This window comes from Pleurodeles waltl, chromosome 4_1 (assembly GCF_031143425.1).
Source record: "Pleurodeles waltl isolate 20211129_DDA chromosome 4_1, aPleWal1.hap1.20221129, whole genome shotgun sequence".
Classification (NCBI taxonomy): Eukaryota; Metazoa; Chordata; class Amphibia; order Caudata; family Salamandridae; genus Pleurodeles; species Pleurodeles waltl.
The window spans coordinates 289462124-289477811 of record NC_090442.1 but is presented as its reverse complement, the minus strand read 5'-3'; the positions used below and the strand labels follow the sequence as shown (position 1 = coordinate 289477811).

The 15688-nt window shown below is 51.2% G+C and overlaps 1 protein-coding gene across 3 annotated transcripts in view; it reads right to left on the bottom strand.

Annotated features, from left to right (window-relative positions):
- Window positions 1–15688, bottom strand: part of TMEM19 (transmembrane protein 19) — a 547743-nt gene that overhangs the window by 2851 nt on the left and 529204 nt on the right. For all 3 annotated transcript variants that reach the window (XM_069228349.1, XM_069228347.1, XM_069228348.1), the window contains one exon: window positions 14869–15078. In XM_069228349.1, the coding sequence (XP_069084450.1) occupies window positions 14869–15078 (210 nt within the window). The remainder of the gene's footprint in view (window positions 1–14868; window positions 15079–15688) is intronic.

Sequence of the window (15688 nt, the reverse complement as noted above, 5' to 3'; positions counted from 1 at the left end):
TCCTAGGTTATAACGGTATTTGAAATATGATAGTGTTTAATAAAGATGTATTATAGTTAGGACCTAGTTACCATAGGAAGAGCGCTTTGCTCATACGCTTAGTGCTATTTGACAAAACTTTCTGAAAAAAATAAATAAATAACCATCCACCTCACCTCCTTCCTTTCGGAGTGATGAAGTCATGTGGAGGCCAAGTGAGGGAAAACGAAGAAGAAAAAAAAAAAAATAGGTGGGGGGTGGGGGAGGGGGGAAAATGTTACAAAACATGGTTTATTCAATGCAATTTCCATGGGGATTTTTGCACAGCACAAATTGCTGAATAGACCTGTGCCACATGTGGCTTAAAGCCAGCTCTGTGTCCGGAAAGTATGCAGTTTGTGATTTGGTGTAAATCTATTCAGTAGGTTCTTAAAATTAAGGTTAATAATTTATGGATATCTGGGTGTATCTCTGAATGATTGGGTTTGATGGAGTCCTGCGAGCATGAGACTTTAAATAATACAGCAATTCAATTGGCCAATAGGGTCTCTTTTCCTGTAAGCAGTGTTGCTCCAACGGGAGCAAGAAGCTTCCGCCAGTCCCGCTGGAGCTCACACTCCGATTGGCTGACTGCAACAGGACGAGAAATGTTGCGGCTGACATATCAGGACACAGGTACCTTGCCCCCCCCATGTCTGGAAAATTGAAATAAAAGTATGTAAGAGGGCAGGATAGGGGTATCCTGACCTCCTGTAGCTTGCAGCAGGTCCCAGACTTTCGGGTCGTTGTGACCTGCAGGACTCTTGTGACAGCCAGCAGGATTCCCCCTGGTCCTGCGAGAGTGCCACAGGAGCACGGAGCCACACTGGCTCCTGTGTGGAGTCTAGAAGGATCAGAAATAATATTTTTTTTAAAGAAAGGGGCACGTCTCAAGTACATTGGCTGTGTATGGATAGTGACCCTACACGTAATGGACAAGTTACTTTCCTTCAGTAGCGGCAGCTGCCTTACCTTAGAATTTCCCCCAGGTGTCAGTCTGGATCCAGAGATTTTTCTTGAGCAGTAACCCTGCACCCAGTTAGGTGGCATTGATTGGCTCTGCATCAGTCTTTGGTGTCATGCGCGCCGGATATTACGCCTTGGGATCTATATATGTGCCACACCAACGCGCTGATGTCAGTTTCTTTTCACAACTTTCTACGCCAGAAGCGGAGAGCCATGAAGAACACTGACCACTGGTCTGTCAAAAACTAGGGCCCTGAGAGCGAGTCCCTGTCCCTAGATATCAGTTTGCAGAGCTGGGAGGATGGGTAGGTCGGTAAGGAATCTGCACCTAGACATTGTCTCCACCAGATAAGGCGCTGCAAAAGGTAAGGACCTTGTCCATCTGATACAGACATATACTTGCAGATTGCTTACCTTAGAATAGATACCCAAGCAATACCATCCACAGAGACGGGTCTGCAAACTATAATCATACTAGAAAGTCTTGCAAGACCGAATTGGCAAAGTGCCCGTCCCCACAGACCAAACTCTCCAGGCAATAGTGTTTAGTAAATGTGTGCAGAGATACCCCTGTTGCCGCCTCAGATGTCCAGGACTGGAACTCTGCAGAGTGAGCAAGCAAACCTTCAGGGGATTGCTTCTTAGCCAGTACAAAGCACATTTTGATGCAGAGTACGACCCATCTGGAGATGGTTCTCTTCTGCACTGCCGACCTTTCTTCACACCCACATAACCGACAAAGAATTGATCATCCCCCACTGGATCTCTTTGGTACAATCAAGGTAGACCGCCAAAGCTCTTTTTGGGTCCGGGCAGTGGAGACTCTCCTCATCTTTAGGAGGATGTAGGTAAAAAGTAGACAAGGTGATGGACTGGCCTACGTGGAAGGGTGCAACCACTTTTGGTGAAAAGACTCCGTGTGAAGCACCAATTTTTCAGGATAGATGGAACGGTAGGGCAGTTTAGATCACAATGCCTGCAGCTCACTCACCCTGGGGGGGGAGGGGAGATGTATTGGCCACAAGGAAGACAGTTTGAAAGTGAGAAGCCTAGGATGACAATTACAGAGAGGCTTGAAAGGAGCACACTACAAATGTCAGAACCAAATTAAGATCCCACTGGGGCATAATGAATGGGAAAGGTGGGAATAGACTAATAAGACCTTTGTGGAATCTATGTACAATAGGAGACTTAAACAAGGATGGTTGATCAGGCAATCACAAGAAAGCAGAAGTGGCAGATAAATAGCCTTTAAGAGTGCCCAAGGCAGAGCCTTGTTATGCAAGGAAAAGAAAAGTAAAGCCTCAGAGAGAGGGGCAGAAAGGGGAACAAAAGATTGATCTGTGCACCATACCACAAATTTCTTTCAGTTAAAGGCATATAACGTTTTTGTGGAGGGACGCCTGGCTGCCAAGAGGACGTTACAGACTTTGGAAAGGAAGATCAAAAGCTGTCAACTGCTGCTGCTCAATCTCCACACAAGAAGGTAGAGTGGACAGGTGTGGGTGAAGAACCCTCCCCTGCTGTTACGACAGAAGATTTTCCCAAAGGGGCAGTCTTATCGGAAGATCGATGGACAAGCTCAGTACACCAGACTCTCCATGCCCAGTCCAGAGCCTCAACAATTACTTTGGGCCAGTCATTCCTGATAACTCTGGGCAGGAGAGGTATAGGGGAGGGGGTAAAAGGTATAGAGGAGGCCTGAATTCCACTAAAGACAAAAAGCATCTCAGACAGAAAGCTGCCTTGGAAACTGCAGGGCGAAAAACTGGTGACACTGCAAGTTCTCTGTGGAGGCAAACCGATCTAACCAAGGCTCTTCCCACTGCAGAAAGAGACACTGTGCCATCTCCAGGTGGAGATGCCACTTGTGATCTGCTAGGCATCTTCGGGGGAGTTTGTCTACTCTGTCATTCAGAGAGCCCTTCAGGTGTTGAACCACCATGGATCTGTCCAGCCAAGTCTAGAAGGGTAGTGCCTCTTGACAAAGGGTCTACAACCCCACCCTGCCCTGTTTGTTGCAGTACTACGTGGCAGTAGTATTGTCTGAACACTTGCACTAGCCTTCCCTTAATGGAGGGTAGAAAGGCTTTCAATGACAGTCGATTGCCCAGATGTCTAGAAGGTTGCTATGGAGACCGGATTAGGCCGGACACTAGAGTGGTCTGATCTCTATCCCTGCCAGATAGCTGCCCCAACCCAGGGGTGATGCATCTGTCACTACTGTCAGATATGGTTGGGTAATGCAGAGCGATCTTCCACTGACCCAATCAGTTTATTAACCACAACTGCAGATCTTTCGCAGGTCCCCGAGATCTGCACCATGTCCGAGACAATACCTTGATGCTGCGCCCACTGTAAGTTCAGGTCCCACTGCAGAGCCCACGTATGCCATCTGGCATGTGTCACTAGAAGGACGCCAGAGGCCCAGCAACTTCAGTCATTCTCACTGAAATCCAGGATAGAGGCTGAAACATCATTATCCTAGCCTGAATATCCTGACTCGCCACTTGGGAGGATAAGCGTGAAATCGCAGTGTCAAGAACAGCTCAAATGAAAGAGAGCGTCTGAGAGGGACTCATGTTACTTCAGCACATTCAATGTGAACACCAGCCAATGGAGGAGGTTCTCCACAGTTTGGAGGTGGGAGACGAGCTAGGGAAAGCCCACCTTCAAGACTCTGTCATCTACATAGAGGAAGATGGACACCCCGGATCTCTGCAAATGAGCTGCAACCACCGCCATCACCTTGGGGAACTGCTGCTAACATCAAATGGAAACACACCCTACTATAACCCGCAGGTAACATCTGTGGGCAGGCAGGACGAGGATGCTGAAATAAGTGTCCTGCAAGTCCAACACTACCATCCAGTCCCCTGGGTCCATAGCAGACAAGACCTGAGCCAATGTGAGCATTTTGAATTTCTCCTTGATGAAGCGACTGAGGGCTCACAGGTCTACAATAAGGCAAAGACTCTTGTCCTTTTTGGGAACCAGAAAGTAGCGGGTTTAACAACCAGAACTAACGTTTGGCACTGGAACCCTCTCTATGGTTCCCTTGGCCAAGAGAGCTGCAACTTCCTTGCAGAGAAGGGACAGATGATCCTCAGTCATCTGGTCATGGAATGCTGTCATGGAGAGAGGGTTAGTCTCGAAGAGGAGGGAGTGACGGCTTCTGACAATCTGCAAAACCCATTTGTCCTTGTAGGAAGTTGGCTCTGTATGTACTATTTCAAAGTAAGAAATAGTATGCACAGAGTCCAAGGGTTCCCCTTAGAGGTAAGATAGTGGCAAAAAGAGATAATTCTAATGCTCTATTTTGTGGTAGTGTGGTCGAGCAGTAGGCTTATCAGAGGGTAGTGTTAAGCATTTGTTCTACATACACACAGGCAATAAATGAGGAACAGACACAAAGACAATTCCAGGCCAATAGGTTTTTGTATAGAAAAATATATTTTCTTAGTTTATTTTAAGAACCACAGGTTCAAGATTTACAAGTAATACTTCAAATGAAAGGTACTTCACTTAGGTATCATAGGAACTTTGAATCAACACAATATCATATACAGTTTTAGCAAATATGGCAATAAGCTATTTTAAAACTAGACATTGCAAATTTCAACAGTTCCTGGGGGAGGTAAGTATTTGTCAGTTTTGCAGGTAAGTAAACCACCTACAGGGTTCAAAGTTGGGTCCAAGGTAGCCTACCGTTGTGGGTTCAGGGCAACCCCAAAGTTACCACGCCAGCAGCTGCAGAAAACTAACTCTACAGGGAGGACTCCCCGGCGACTGCGAGCCCGTGAGTAGCCAGAGTTGACCCCCCTGAGCCACCACAGCGACGCCTGCAGAGGGAATCCAGAGGCTCCCCCTGACCGCGATTGCCTGTTTCAAAGAACCCGATGCCTGGGAAACACACTGCACCCGCAGCCCCCAGGACCTGAAGGATCCGAACTCCAGTGCAGGAGAGACCCCCAGGCAGCCCTCTTCCTAGCCCAGGTGGTGGCTACCCCGAGGAGCCCCCCCCCCCGCATCGCTGAAGAGACCCCCGGGTCTCCCATGGAATCCTATTGCAAACCCGACGCCTGTTTGCACTCTGCACCCGACCGCCCCTGTGCCACTGAGGGTGTACTTTCTGTGCCTGCTTGTGTTCCCCCCCGGTGCCCTACAAAACCCCCCTGGTCTGCCCTCCGAAGTCGCGGGTACTTACCTGCTGGCAGACTGGAACTGGGGCACCCCTATTTCCATTGAAGCCTATGTGTTTTGGGCACCACTTTGACCTCTGCACCTGACCGGCCCTGAGCTGCTGGTGTGGTAACTTTGGGGTTGCCTTGAACCCCCAACGGTGGGCTACCTTGGACCCAACTTTGAACCTTGTAAGTGCTTTACTTACCTGTGAACCTAACAAATACTTACCTCCCCCAGGAACTGTTGATTTTTGCATTGTGTCCATTTTCAAAACAGTTTATTGCCATTTGTGCCAAAGCTGTAAATGCTATTGTGATGATTCAAAGTTCCTAAGATACCCAAGTGAAATACCTTTCATTTAAAGTATTGTTTGTAAATCTTGAACCTGTGGTTCTTAAAATAAACTAAGAAAATATATTTTTCTATATAAAAACCTTATTGGCCTGGAATTGTCTCGGAGTGTGTGTTCCTCATTTATTGCCTGTGTGTGTACAACAAATGCTTAACACTACCCTCTGATAAGCCTACTGCTCGACCACAATACCACAAAATAGAGCATTAGAATTATCTCTTTTTGCCACTATCTTACCTCTAAGGGGAACCCTTGGATTCTGTGCATGCTATTTCTTTCTTTGAAATAGTACATACAGAGCCAACTTCCTACAGCTTGGTAATGAGTCTACGCGGCGACTGAGCACGGCACAGCATCTCCAACGCCTGACAAATCTTTGGCATCGCCGGGAGGCCACTAAATCGCGCAGGGAGCATTGCATAGACACGCAACACATACAACCGATGCAACGCATTGTTGGGTCCAGCGCGGAGCGCCTCCTCCAGCGAGATCAAGCACTCACCCTCGAACCAATCTCCCAACGATGCCAGGTCGGAATTGATCAGGAAGTCCTGTAACCGTACATCATGGGACATCCTCTCATCAGCAATATCTAACACCAGTAGCGCAGGAGCAAAGGGCTCGACCATCCCCGACCGGCACAGCAAAGCCACCCAAGTTCTGGAGGTGCACGCAACTGTGTCCACCCCTAGACCGGGGCCGAGACATGCACCCAAGTACCCTCGGCAGCCTATCCAGCCATACCGCATCACTCTCAGGCGCAAGATGAGGCAAGTACTTCATGGGGCAGATCCAGTAATACGCGAAATGGGCCTGCGCACAATAGTAATAAAGCTACAGGTCGGGGGCAGCAAACCCCCCCCCTCCCCCATCTCAAACGGCAGCGTCAGCTTCTCCCAAGCAATCCTGGGCTGCCCGCCCATACCAACCGCACCAGCGCCGATCGAAGCCGCCGCAAAAAGCCCACAGTAAGCGCCAACGGAAGGTTAACGAAAAGATACAGGAATTTTGGCAGCACTACCATTTTTGCAATGCCGATGCGCCCAATAAGCGACAGCGGCAACGAGCGCCACACCTCAATCCTGTCCTCTAGCCAAGCTACCAACTTGCTATAATTGCCAAGCAAAAGGGTTTCTACATCGCAGCTCAGCCGGACTCCCAAGTATCGAACCGGGCCATCCGCCCACTCAATGGGGTATTGCGACGAAAAACTCACAATCCCAGCTGTAAGGGGCAGCACGACCGATTTAGACAAGTTTATCGCTATGCCAGAGAAGGCACCAAAGCGACAATCTCATTTAGTAGGACAACAGGATTCTTGCTCGGCTCACGCACATATAACGCAATGTCATCGGCATACATCAAAATTAATATAGGGCGCTGTCGGAACGGCAGCCCCCTACTGTTATGGTGCTGCCGCAGAAAGGCCGCCAACAGCTCCATTGCGATTGCAAAAAGCAGAGGGCATCCCTTTCGGGTCCCCTGGGCCACCGGGAAGGGGTCAGAAACGCAACCATTCATCCGCAACCGAGCGACAGGGACAGTATACAACAAGCGAATCAGGTTCACGAACCGCGTGCTCATGCCCACCCAACCTAGCAGCGCAAATAAATATGACCAAGCCAAAGAATCAAACGCCTTTGTGGCGTCTAAAAACACCGCAGCAGCATCCTCCTCAGCCACAAGGCCGCCCAGCACCGCAAAGAACGTGCGCAAATTAGGCATCGTCGACCTCCCCGGTACAAACCCAGACTGGTCTGGAAGCACCAGTCGCAGCATCAATGGCTGCAGCCTCGCCACTATCAGCTTAGCTAATATTTTATTGTCCACATTGATCATAGAGAGCGGGCGATACGAGTCACAACTATAGGGATCCTTCCGAGGTTTAAGAATCGTGACAATCAACGCCTCCCAAAGGGAAGACAGCAGAGCCCCGGTCTCCATCGCCTCAGCATAGACCTCCAGCAAGTAGGGGGCCAAAATGTCGGAAAACACTTTATAGAAGGCTGGAGTTAAGCCATCCAACCCCGGGGACTGGTCACCAGGCAGAACGCTAATCACCGCCTTAACCTCTTCCACCGAGAAGGGCTCATCAAAATAAGCTCTGTGCGAGTCTTCGAACCAGAGCAAACTAATCTCAGAAAAATAGGCCTGCGCAGCATCAGAGTTCAGCTCAGCAGGTGCAGAGTATAAATCCATAAAATATCTAGTGAAAACCTTCATGACGCCCTCCGTCCCTGCCACCCGCTCATCTTCCGGCCCATCTATTTCGGTGACATATCCACTGGCCCAGGGTTTGCGCAACATGTTCGCCAGTGTCCGCCCTGCTCCGTCTCCCTCCCCGTAGCGCCGAGCCCTAGCATATTTCCCCAGAAAATAGACCTCCCGCAGGGATGCCTCTTCATAACGAGAGGCCGCGCCCCGTAAAGCCGCCAACGTGTCGCCAGCCCAGACCACCACCAGTTGCGCCTCCAGCTCAGCAATCTGCGACTCCAACTCAGCCAGCTCCTGGCGCAGCGGGCGAAGCACACCATGTTGCTTAGAAAGACACACTCTGCAAATGACCACCTTGAAAGCCTCTGTAAGCGTCCCGGCAGAGCTAACCGATCCATTATTCTTATTGAAAAAGTGTAGGATAGCCTTGCGAACCTCCTCGCGAAACGCCACAGAGGGCCCCCTGCGGCAAACGCCAAGCCAACGCGGCACTTGGGGTCCCGGGGATCACCAGCTCCAGCTTAACCAGGGAGTGATCCGAGAGAGTCCGGGCTAAGTGCTCCACCGATCGTGTCCAAAGCTCCACATCCCTCGTACCCAGCCATCTATCTATCTATACGGGTCCAGCTATTGTGTACATAATTGACACACGTACCCTCCCTCTGACTTCCATGCGTCGCCCTCCATAAGTCAACCAGGGCACCATCATTCATTACAGTCATTAAGGCAGAGGCAGCTGCAGAATATTGCGCCCTAGTCGAGCTCTCCCTGTGCCTCTCCGGATCCAGGACCACATTAAAGTCCCCTCCCCAACGAGTCAATCCGACGCCACACCTCACAGAAGAATTCAGGGTCATCAACATTAGGGCCATATACCGAAACAAGCCGACAGGGCCTGTCCAATAGCGTTCCACTCAACAGCACATAACGCCAATTCGGGTCCACTATCACTCTGCACGTGCGCCAATGCAGCCCCCTACGCAGCAAAATCGCCACACCTCTTGCATAACGCGAGTACACCGCGCCATGACACTCACCGATCCACCCGGCCTTCAGACGTATCAACGTGGACGCCACCAAATGAGTCTCCTGCAGCATGCATACATACATCTATGTTATGATGCTGAACATATGCAGACATGAGCCGCATCTTGCGCTGGTTATTCAAGCCCCGCACATTCCAAGTGAGGCAGCTAACCGCCGTCATCCCTCCCAGCACCATCAACACCGCAAGTTTATCCGTCCCTCCGCCAGACTACTCTCCGCCGCCCACCGGTCACATCCAAAACAAGATAACAACAAGAAGAAATCCAGTCCACACACAAAGAACAGACCTTAACGAGGTCCCACCCACACAGACCCCCCAAACGGGTCAGAGCAAGGAACTCCCCCCCCTCCCCCCCTCCCCCCAAAAAGGAAATCAAAAGCCCACAACATAGTAAGAGGACTCATCCAAAGGTTGTAAGGCTAGCCACCCAGCCCGCCAGCAGAGCAGACGGGACAGGGGAGGGCAAAGGGCTAGTCAAGCAGTTATGACAGGGCAGCCCATGAAAGGGAAACAAAGGCACCACACCAGTATCGCCGGACGGGTCCCAAGGCCCTCCGATACTCCGCTCCAGGGGCAGTCAGTCAGTGTCACTGAGGTTCGCTCGCTCAGAGCCAGGATCATTCGGCCCCTCAGCTGAAGCACTCCAGGGAATCGTCTTAACGAACTTAGCCACCAGTTTCGGGTCCGTAAAGAAATGAAATGTACCACCATTCTATACTCGGAGCTTCGCTGGATAGATAAGAGAAAAACGAGCAGCAGTCAAGCTTAGTGAGCGCTTCACCGGCAGAAATGCTCTGCGTGCCGCCTGCACACTCGGAGTGTAATCTGGGAAGAAGTGCAACTCCGTTTTCCTGTATATCACCGGCCAGCTCTCTCTAGCCAGCCGCAGCACAGCGTCTCTATCGCAATAATTCAATAGGCGGAGAATAATGGGTCGCGGCGGAGTCCCAGGGGGAGGCCGGGGTCCCAGCGACCTGTGGGCCCTCTCCACTACCAACATTCGAGAGAGCTCACCAGGAAATAAGTCGGCAAGCATTTTCTCCATGAAGTCCTCCATCCTGCCCATATCCGTGCACTCCGGGAGGCCAATCACCCTAATGTTGTTGCGCCAAGACCATACTTCCAAGTCTTCGTTTTTATTACTGATTACCACCAGCACCCACTCCATCCGCAACAGGCATTCTTGCTCGCCATGCCACTGATCTTCTAGATCAGAGGTGCGTGACTCAAGCCGCTCAAAACGAGCATCGTGGTCATCCAACCCTGGCCCAATGCGGTCCATCTGCTCAGTTAAGTGGTCCAGCTTGGCATCTATGCCCGCCAAGCTACTCTTAAGATCCAAGAACAGACTTAACTGAAGAGTCCGAGGGCCCCTCCTCCATCTACACCTCCCCAGACTGCAATGCCAGCACGCCACCCTTCCTCTTGCCTCCATCAAAAGAAATCTTTGCTTACTGCTGCTCCGCCTTCCCCATAGTGTCCACCACCAGAAACCACAGTAAGTAGCGCCCCACTGTATTCCACAAAAAGAGAGAGAAGCCGCACAAAATATCTATGTCCAGGGCAGCGTTGCGCACAAAAAAAAATAAAAAAGCTCCAGTAACAGGTCGATGCCTGCTAACCGCCAGCCCCTCACACCCAGATGCAGTCTCCGATCACCTTCAAAGCTGGTAGCTCACCTCCAGATTGACAGCAAGTAGGACGCAAAGTCTCAAGCAGGCTTCCCCAATCTCGAATCCGCCGCTTTCAGCTTCCAAACAAAAAAAAAAAAAAAAAAAAAAACACATCAAGAGGTCAGTACAGCCACAAAAATGCCAGCCCACAAAAAGTAAGGCCCAGGGAAGGCCCAAAGAAGGCCCCCTGGCTCGGCCCAGCCAGCGATAAGCCTCTCGTAGGCCCCTCAGCAGGTACCCACCACTAGGAGGCCCAGGGCAAGCACGGCCCGATCCCAGGCACGAGCCCGCACCCAGGCAGCAGGAATAAAGCCAACCGATCTCCGCGCCCGGGGCCACCACGGCTAAAGGCACCGCCGACAGGCCGTCCCCCGCAGGCCACCAGCAAGCCAGCCCCGTCGCGGGCCGCCAATCCCGCCGGCACCAAAGGCGGATCAGGCCACCTGCCCCGGGCCGCACGGGCCAGCAGTAGAGCACCACAAGACCACGAGGGTCGCAGAGGCATGGGGGCCTCAGCCCAACGAGACCACCGACCGGCCCCCAAGGCAGTACCTCTCCCGCTCCAGCCTGCACACGGTCGCCGCTCCCACGAAGCTCCTCCAGCTGTGCACAGCCAGATAACAAGGCCGAGCGCGCGTCCCGCGCAGCAGGCCAGACACCGGCCGAGCCCGCCTCCACGCCGCCGGCCTCAAACAGTCCAAATTCCAGGATGGTCGGGGGCATCGTCCCAAGCAGCAAGCCCACCGGCCGGAAGAGCGCTAATCCAGCCACTCCGTCAGGATAAATGGAAAAAGAAAGCCCTAAGCCCAGCAGAGCCTCACTGAGTGACGGCCATCTTGCCAACAGGCTAGACATGCCCCCCGCACCGTGGGAAAGTTAAGGCTTGAACAACCAAGCTCTCAGGGGTGGGGTGTTTCATGAGGAAGGCTGGGTTCCCAGGTGCAGGGCGATGGTAGGGGCAATCAGCCTATTCACAGGATACCCGGTCCTGGGTTTGGACTAGATACCGAAAGGAAGTCTGTGAGGGCATCACTGAATGGGAGCAGGGGTTTGGATGTGGAAGCTCCTGGTTGCAGCACCTGTGTCAAGAGATTAGTCTTGACTGTCACAGAGGGCTGCTTGAAGTCCAGGACCCCAGCCACCCTTTTCACTACCATTGCATAAGAAGCTTCCCTCCTCCGTAGCCATGGCTGGGGGAGAAAGCATACCAGTAGCTGGAGATTTCTCTAATCCACTAGCCTCACCAAATCCTCAGGCCAGTCCTCCTCATTGGGCCAGTATTGTAAATGATCCAGCGACCTCTCCCAGTCTTACCCAAGGCCTCGCCCAACCGAATAGGGCTCAGCCTCTTATCTAGGAACAAGCTCCTGCCAGCGTCGGGCAACACCCATCCACCTTCGTATGGAAGTCAGGGATGACAATGGGGATGGCACTGCCGGTGGGTCCCAGGAGCATCGACACTTGGACTGGCATTAGGTAAGGTTGAGATGGTACAACGGCATCAGTCCAGATCTAGGACTAGATCTTCAGAGGCCATCAGAGCTGAGGCCGCCGGTTCAGAACCAGATGAGGGCCCCTCCAACTCTGCAGGGCCCAATGGCACACCAGTGCCGGACTTCACAAATATTAGGTGCATGGCCTCATATAGAACTCCTTTAGTTGGGCAGGAGTCGCTCCAGCTCCCAGGAAAGTCAGGGAGGCACAGCACAGGCCGAAGTTCCAAAGAATGAGGCCTAGAATGCCAACGCTCCATCGTCGCAGCGGCAGACTTATGAGAAGTCGAAGACCACTTCCACTTCTTGCTCTTCTTGTGCCTTGGCTTACCCGATCAACCAGAGGACTTATAGTAGGATGACTAATTTGGACTCTGAGACCAGTCCCAGGACTTTCCCCTTGACTGACACCTCGACCTGCGCAGAGTTGTGTGTTGGGCCACCATCAGCTTTAGGTACTGCTCCATAAAAATCTTTAGATGTATGGCCCAGAGCTCTGAGCACGACTTCCGGTCAAAGTCTTGCACTAAAACCACACAACAGACAAGGTGAAAATTGGTCAGGCATCGCCTGATGAAATGATCAACAGGGATTTAAACCAGTCTCTCGTGACAGCATCCTTGACACACCCGGAGGTAAACCTAAAAAATATTCACAAAAAGTTGAAAAAGTTGAGTCATAAAATGGACTGAATGGTACCTCTTCTCTCAGATCAGCACTGGCTTGCGCGGAAAAAAATGACGTCAGTGCACCTGGGTGGTGCCTATATAGGTACTGCAATGTCATTTCCATGGTGACAACGGATGCCGATCCGATCAACGCAACCTAGCAGCACACAGGGGTAATACTCTGGATCCAGTCTGATGCCTGGGGAGACTTCACAGGTAAGGAATCTGCAGCTAGAAGTCTATCAGATATGGAACAATCCTATTACAATCCAGTGATCGCTACAATCACTTTGGTACTGTAAGGAAATGCCTCCTTGGCATGGTTACCCCCTGACTTTTTGCCTTTGCTGATGCCAAGTTATGATTTGAAAGTGTGCTGAGGCCTGCTAACCAGGCCCCAGCACCAGTGTTCTTTCCCTAACCTGTACCTTTGTCTCCACAATTGGCACACCCTGGCATCCAGATAAGTCCCTTGTAACTGGTACCAAGGGCCCTGATGCCAGGGAAGGTCTCTAAGGGCTGCAGCATGTCTTATGCCACCCTGGGGACCCCTCACTCAGCACAGACACACTGCTTGCCAGCTTGTGTGTGCTGGTGAGGACCAAACGAGTAAGTCGACATGGCACTCCCCTCAGGGTGCCATGCCAACCTCACACTGCCTATGGCATAGATAAGTCACCCCTCTAGCAGGCCTTACAGCCCTAAGGCAGGGTGCACTATACCATAGGTGAGGGCATAGGTGCATGAGCACTATGCCCCTACAGTGTCTAAGCAAAACCTTAGACATTGTAAGTGCAGGGTAGCCATAAGAGTATATGGTCAGGGAGTCTATCAAACACGAACTCCACAGCACCATAATGGCTACACTAAAAACTGTGAAGTTTGGTATCAAACTTCTCAGCACAATCAATGCACACTGATGCCAGTGTACATTTTATCGTGAAATACACCCAGAGGGCATCTTAGAGATGCCCCCTGAAAACATACCCGACTTCCAGTGTAGGCTGACCAGTTTTACCAGCCTGCCACACACCAGACATGTTGCTGGCCACATGGGGAGAGTGCCTTTGTCACTCTGTGGCCAGGAACAAAGCCTGTACTGGCTGGAGGTGCTTCTCAACTCCCCCTGCAGGAACTGTAACACCTGGCGGTGAGCCTCAAAGGCTCACCCCCTTTGTTACAGCGCCACAGGGCATCCCAGCTAGTGGAGATGCTCGCCCCTCTGGCCACAGCCCCCACTTTTGGCAGCAAGGCCGGAGGAGATAATGAGAAAAACAAGGAGGAGTCACTGGCCCGTTAGGACAACCCCTAAGGTGTCCTGAGCTGAGGTGACTGACTTTTAGAAATCCTCCATCTTGCAGATGGATGATTCCCCCCAATAGGATTAGGGATGTAAACCCCTCCCCACCGGGAGGAGGCACAAAGAAGGGTGTAGCCACCCTCAGGGCTAGTAGCCATTGGCTACTAACCTCCCAGACCTAAACACACCCCTAAATTGAGTATTTAGGGGCCCCCAGAACCTAGGAAGATTGATTCCTGCAACCTGAAGACGAAGAAGGACTGCTGACCTGAAGCCCTGCAGAGAAGACGGAGACGCCAACTGCTTTGGCCCCAGCCCTACCGGCCTGTCTCCCCACTTCGAGAAAGCCTGCAACAGCGACGCGTCCCCCAGGGTCCAGCGACCTCTGAAGCCTCAGAGGACTACCCTGCATCTAAAAGGAGCAAGAACTCCCGAGGACAGCGGCTCTGCTCCACAAAGACTGAAACTTGCAACAAAGAAACAACTTTTACAGACCACACGTTTCCCGCCGGAAGTGTGAGACTTTCCACTCTGCACCCGCCACCCCCGGCTTGACCTGCGGAAAACCAACACTACAGGGAGGAATCCCCGGTGACTGGGAGCCCGGGAGTAGCCAGAGTTGACCCCCCTGAGCCCCCACAGCGACGCCTGCAGAGGGAATCCAGAGGCTCCCCCGACCGCGACTGCCTGCTTCAAAGAACCCGACGCCTGGTAAACCCACTGCGCCCGCAGCCCCCAGGACCTGAAGGATCGGACCTCCAGTGCAGGAGCGACCCCCAGGCGGCCCTCTTCCTAGCCCAGGTGGTGGCTACCCCGAGGAGCCCCCCCCCCCCCCCGCATCGCTGAAGAGACCCCTGGGTCTCCCATTGAAACCTATTGCATTTGTTTTTGCTTTTAAATACGGCATTTTATATCCAGTCACACATGCTGTATAGGAAGAATATACTGTACCTGAATATTGCATTGTGGCCCCTATATAAGAATCTATTATTGAGCCGAAAAGCCCAGCAAATGCCGCGTACAGAACTAAAGGCCACTGGGGAGCTGCAATTTCCAGTTCAGTCACGAAAAGCAGTTGGGTAATGAAGTAGGCTAATCCCACAGCCGAACCACCGAGAAGGCTTGAAATAAGCCCCACAAAAGTAACGCCTCCGTTGGTACCTGCATAAACAGAAAAGAAAGAAAAAAGACTTCATTTGTATAAAACTGTTTCACAATAATTTTAATAAAACACAGAAAACCCAAGGCACAAGCAAAGTAGAGACAATTTTTCAGGCTTTAACACTGAATCAACAACAACAACAACCTGTCTTTCATGTGCAATTATGTTAATAACTATTCTTTAAAGAAAACGCTGCTGTCTTTCCCATACAGTTGGAAAGGTACAACCAACTTTAATGGCATTCATAACTTAAGTTTAAATGGTAAAAATGTTTTAACGTATTTACATCTGGTTAGAAACCTCTATATAGCATATACAGAAAGATCATGGCACTTTTAATCATTAACTGTAAAACGAGCTTTAAAGATTCACGTCACTGTAATTTGATTTACTCAAATAAATCCATCAGTTCATTCAACCGCACGCTTCGAGGGTGAGGAAACATTCGGAATAACTGTAAAGCACTGTACACATAACTGTAAAGCACTGTACACTACAGGTACTAGTCTGGTATCGCATAGGAAAAAGCAAAGAGCAGTAACAGCACAAAAGGTACGTTACATTGTAATTTTAATGGAATCTACTCCGGAATCAGAAGTGAAAGGGTAA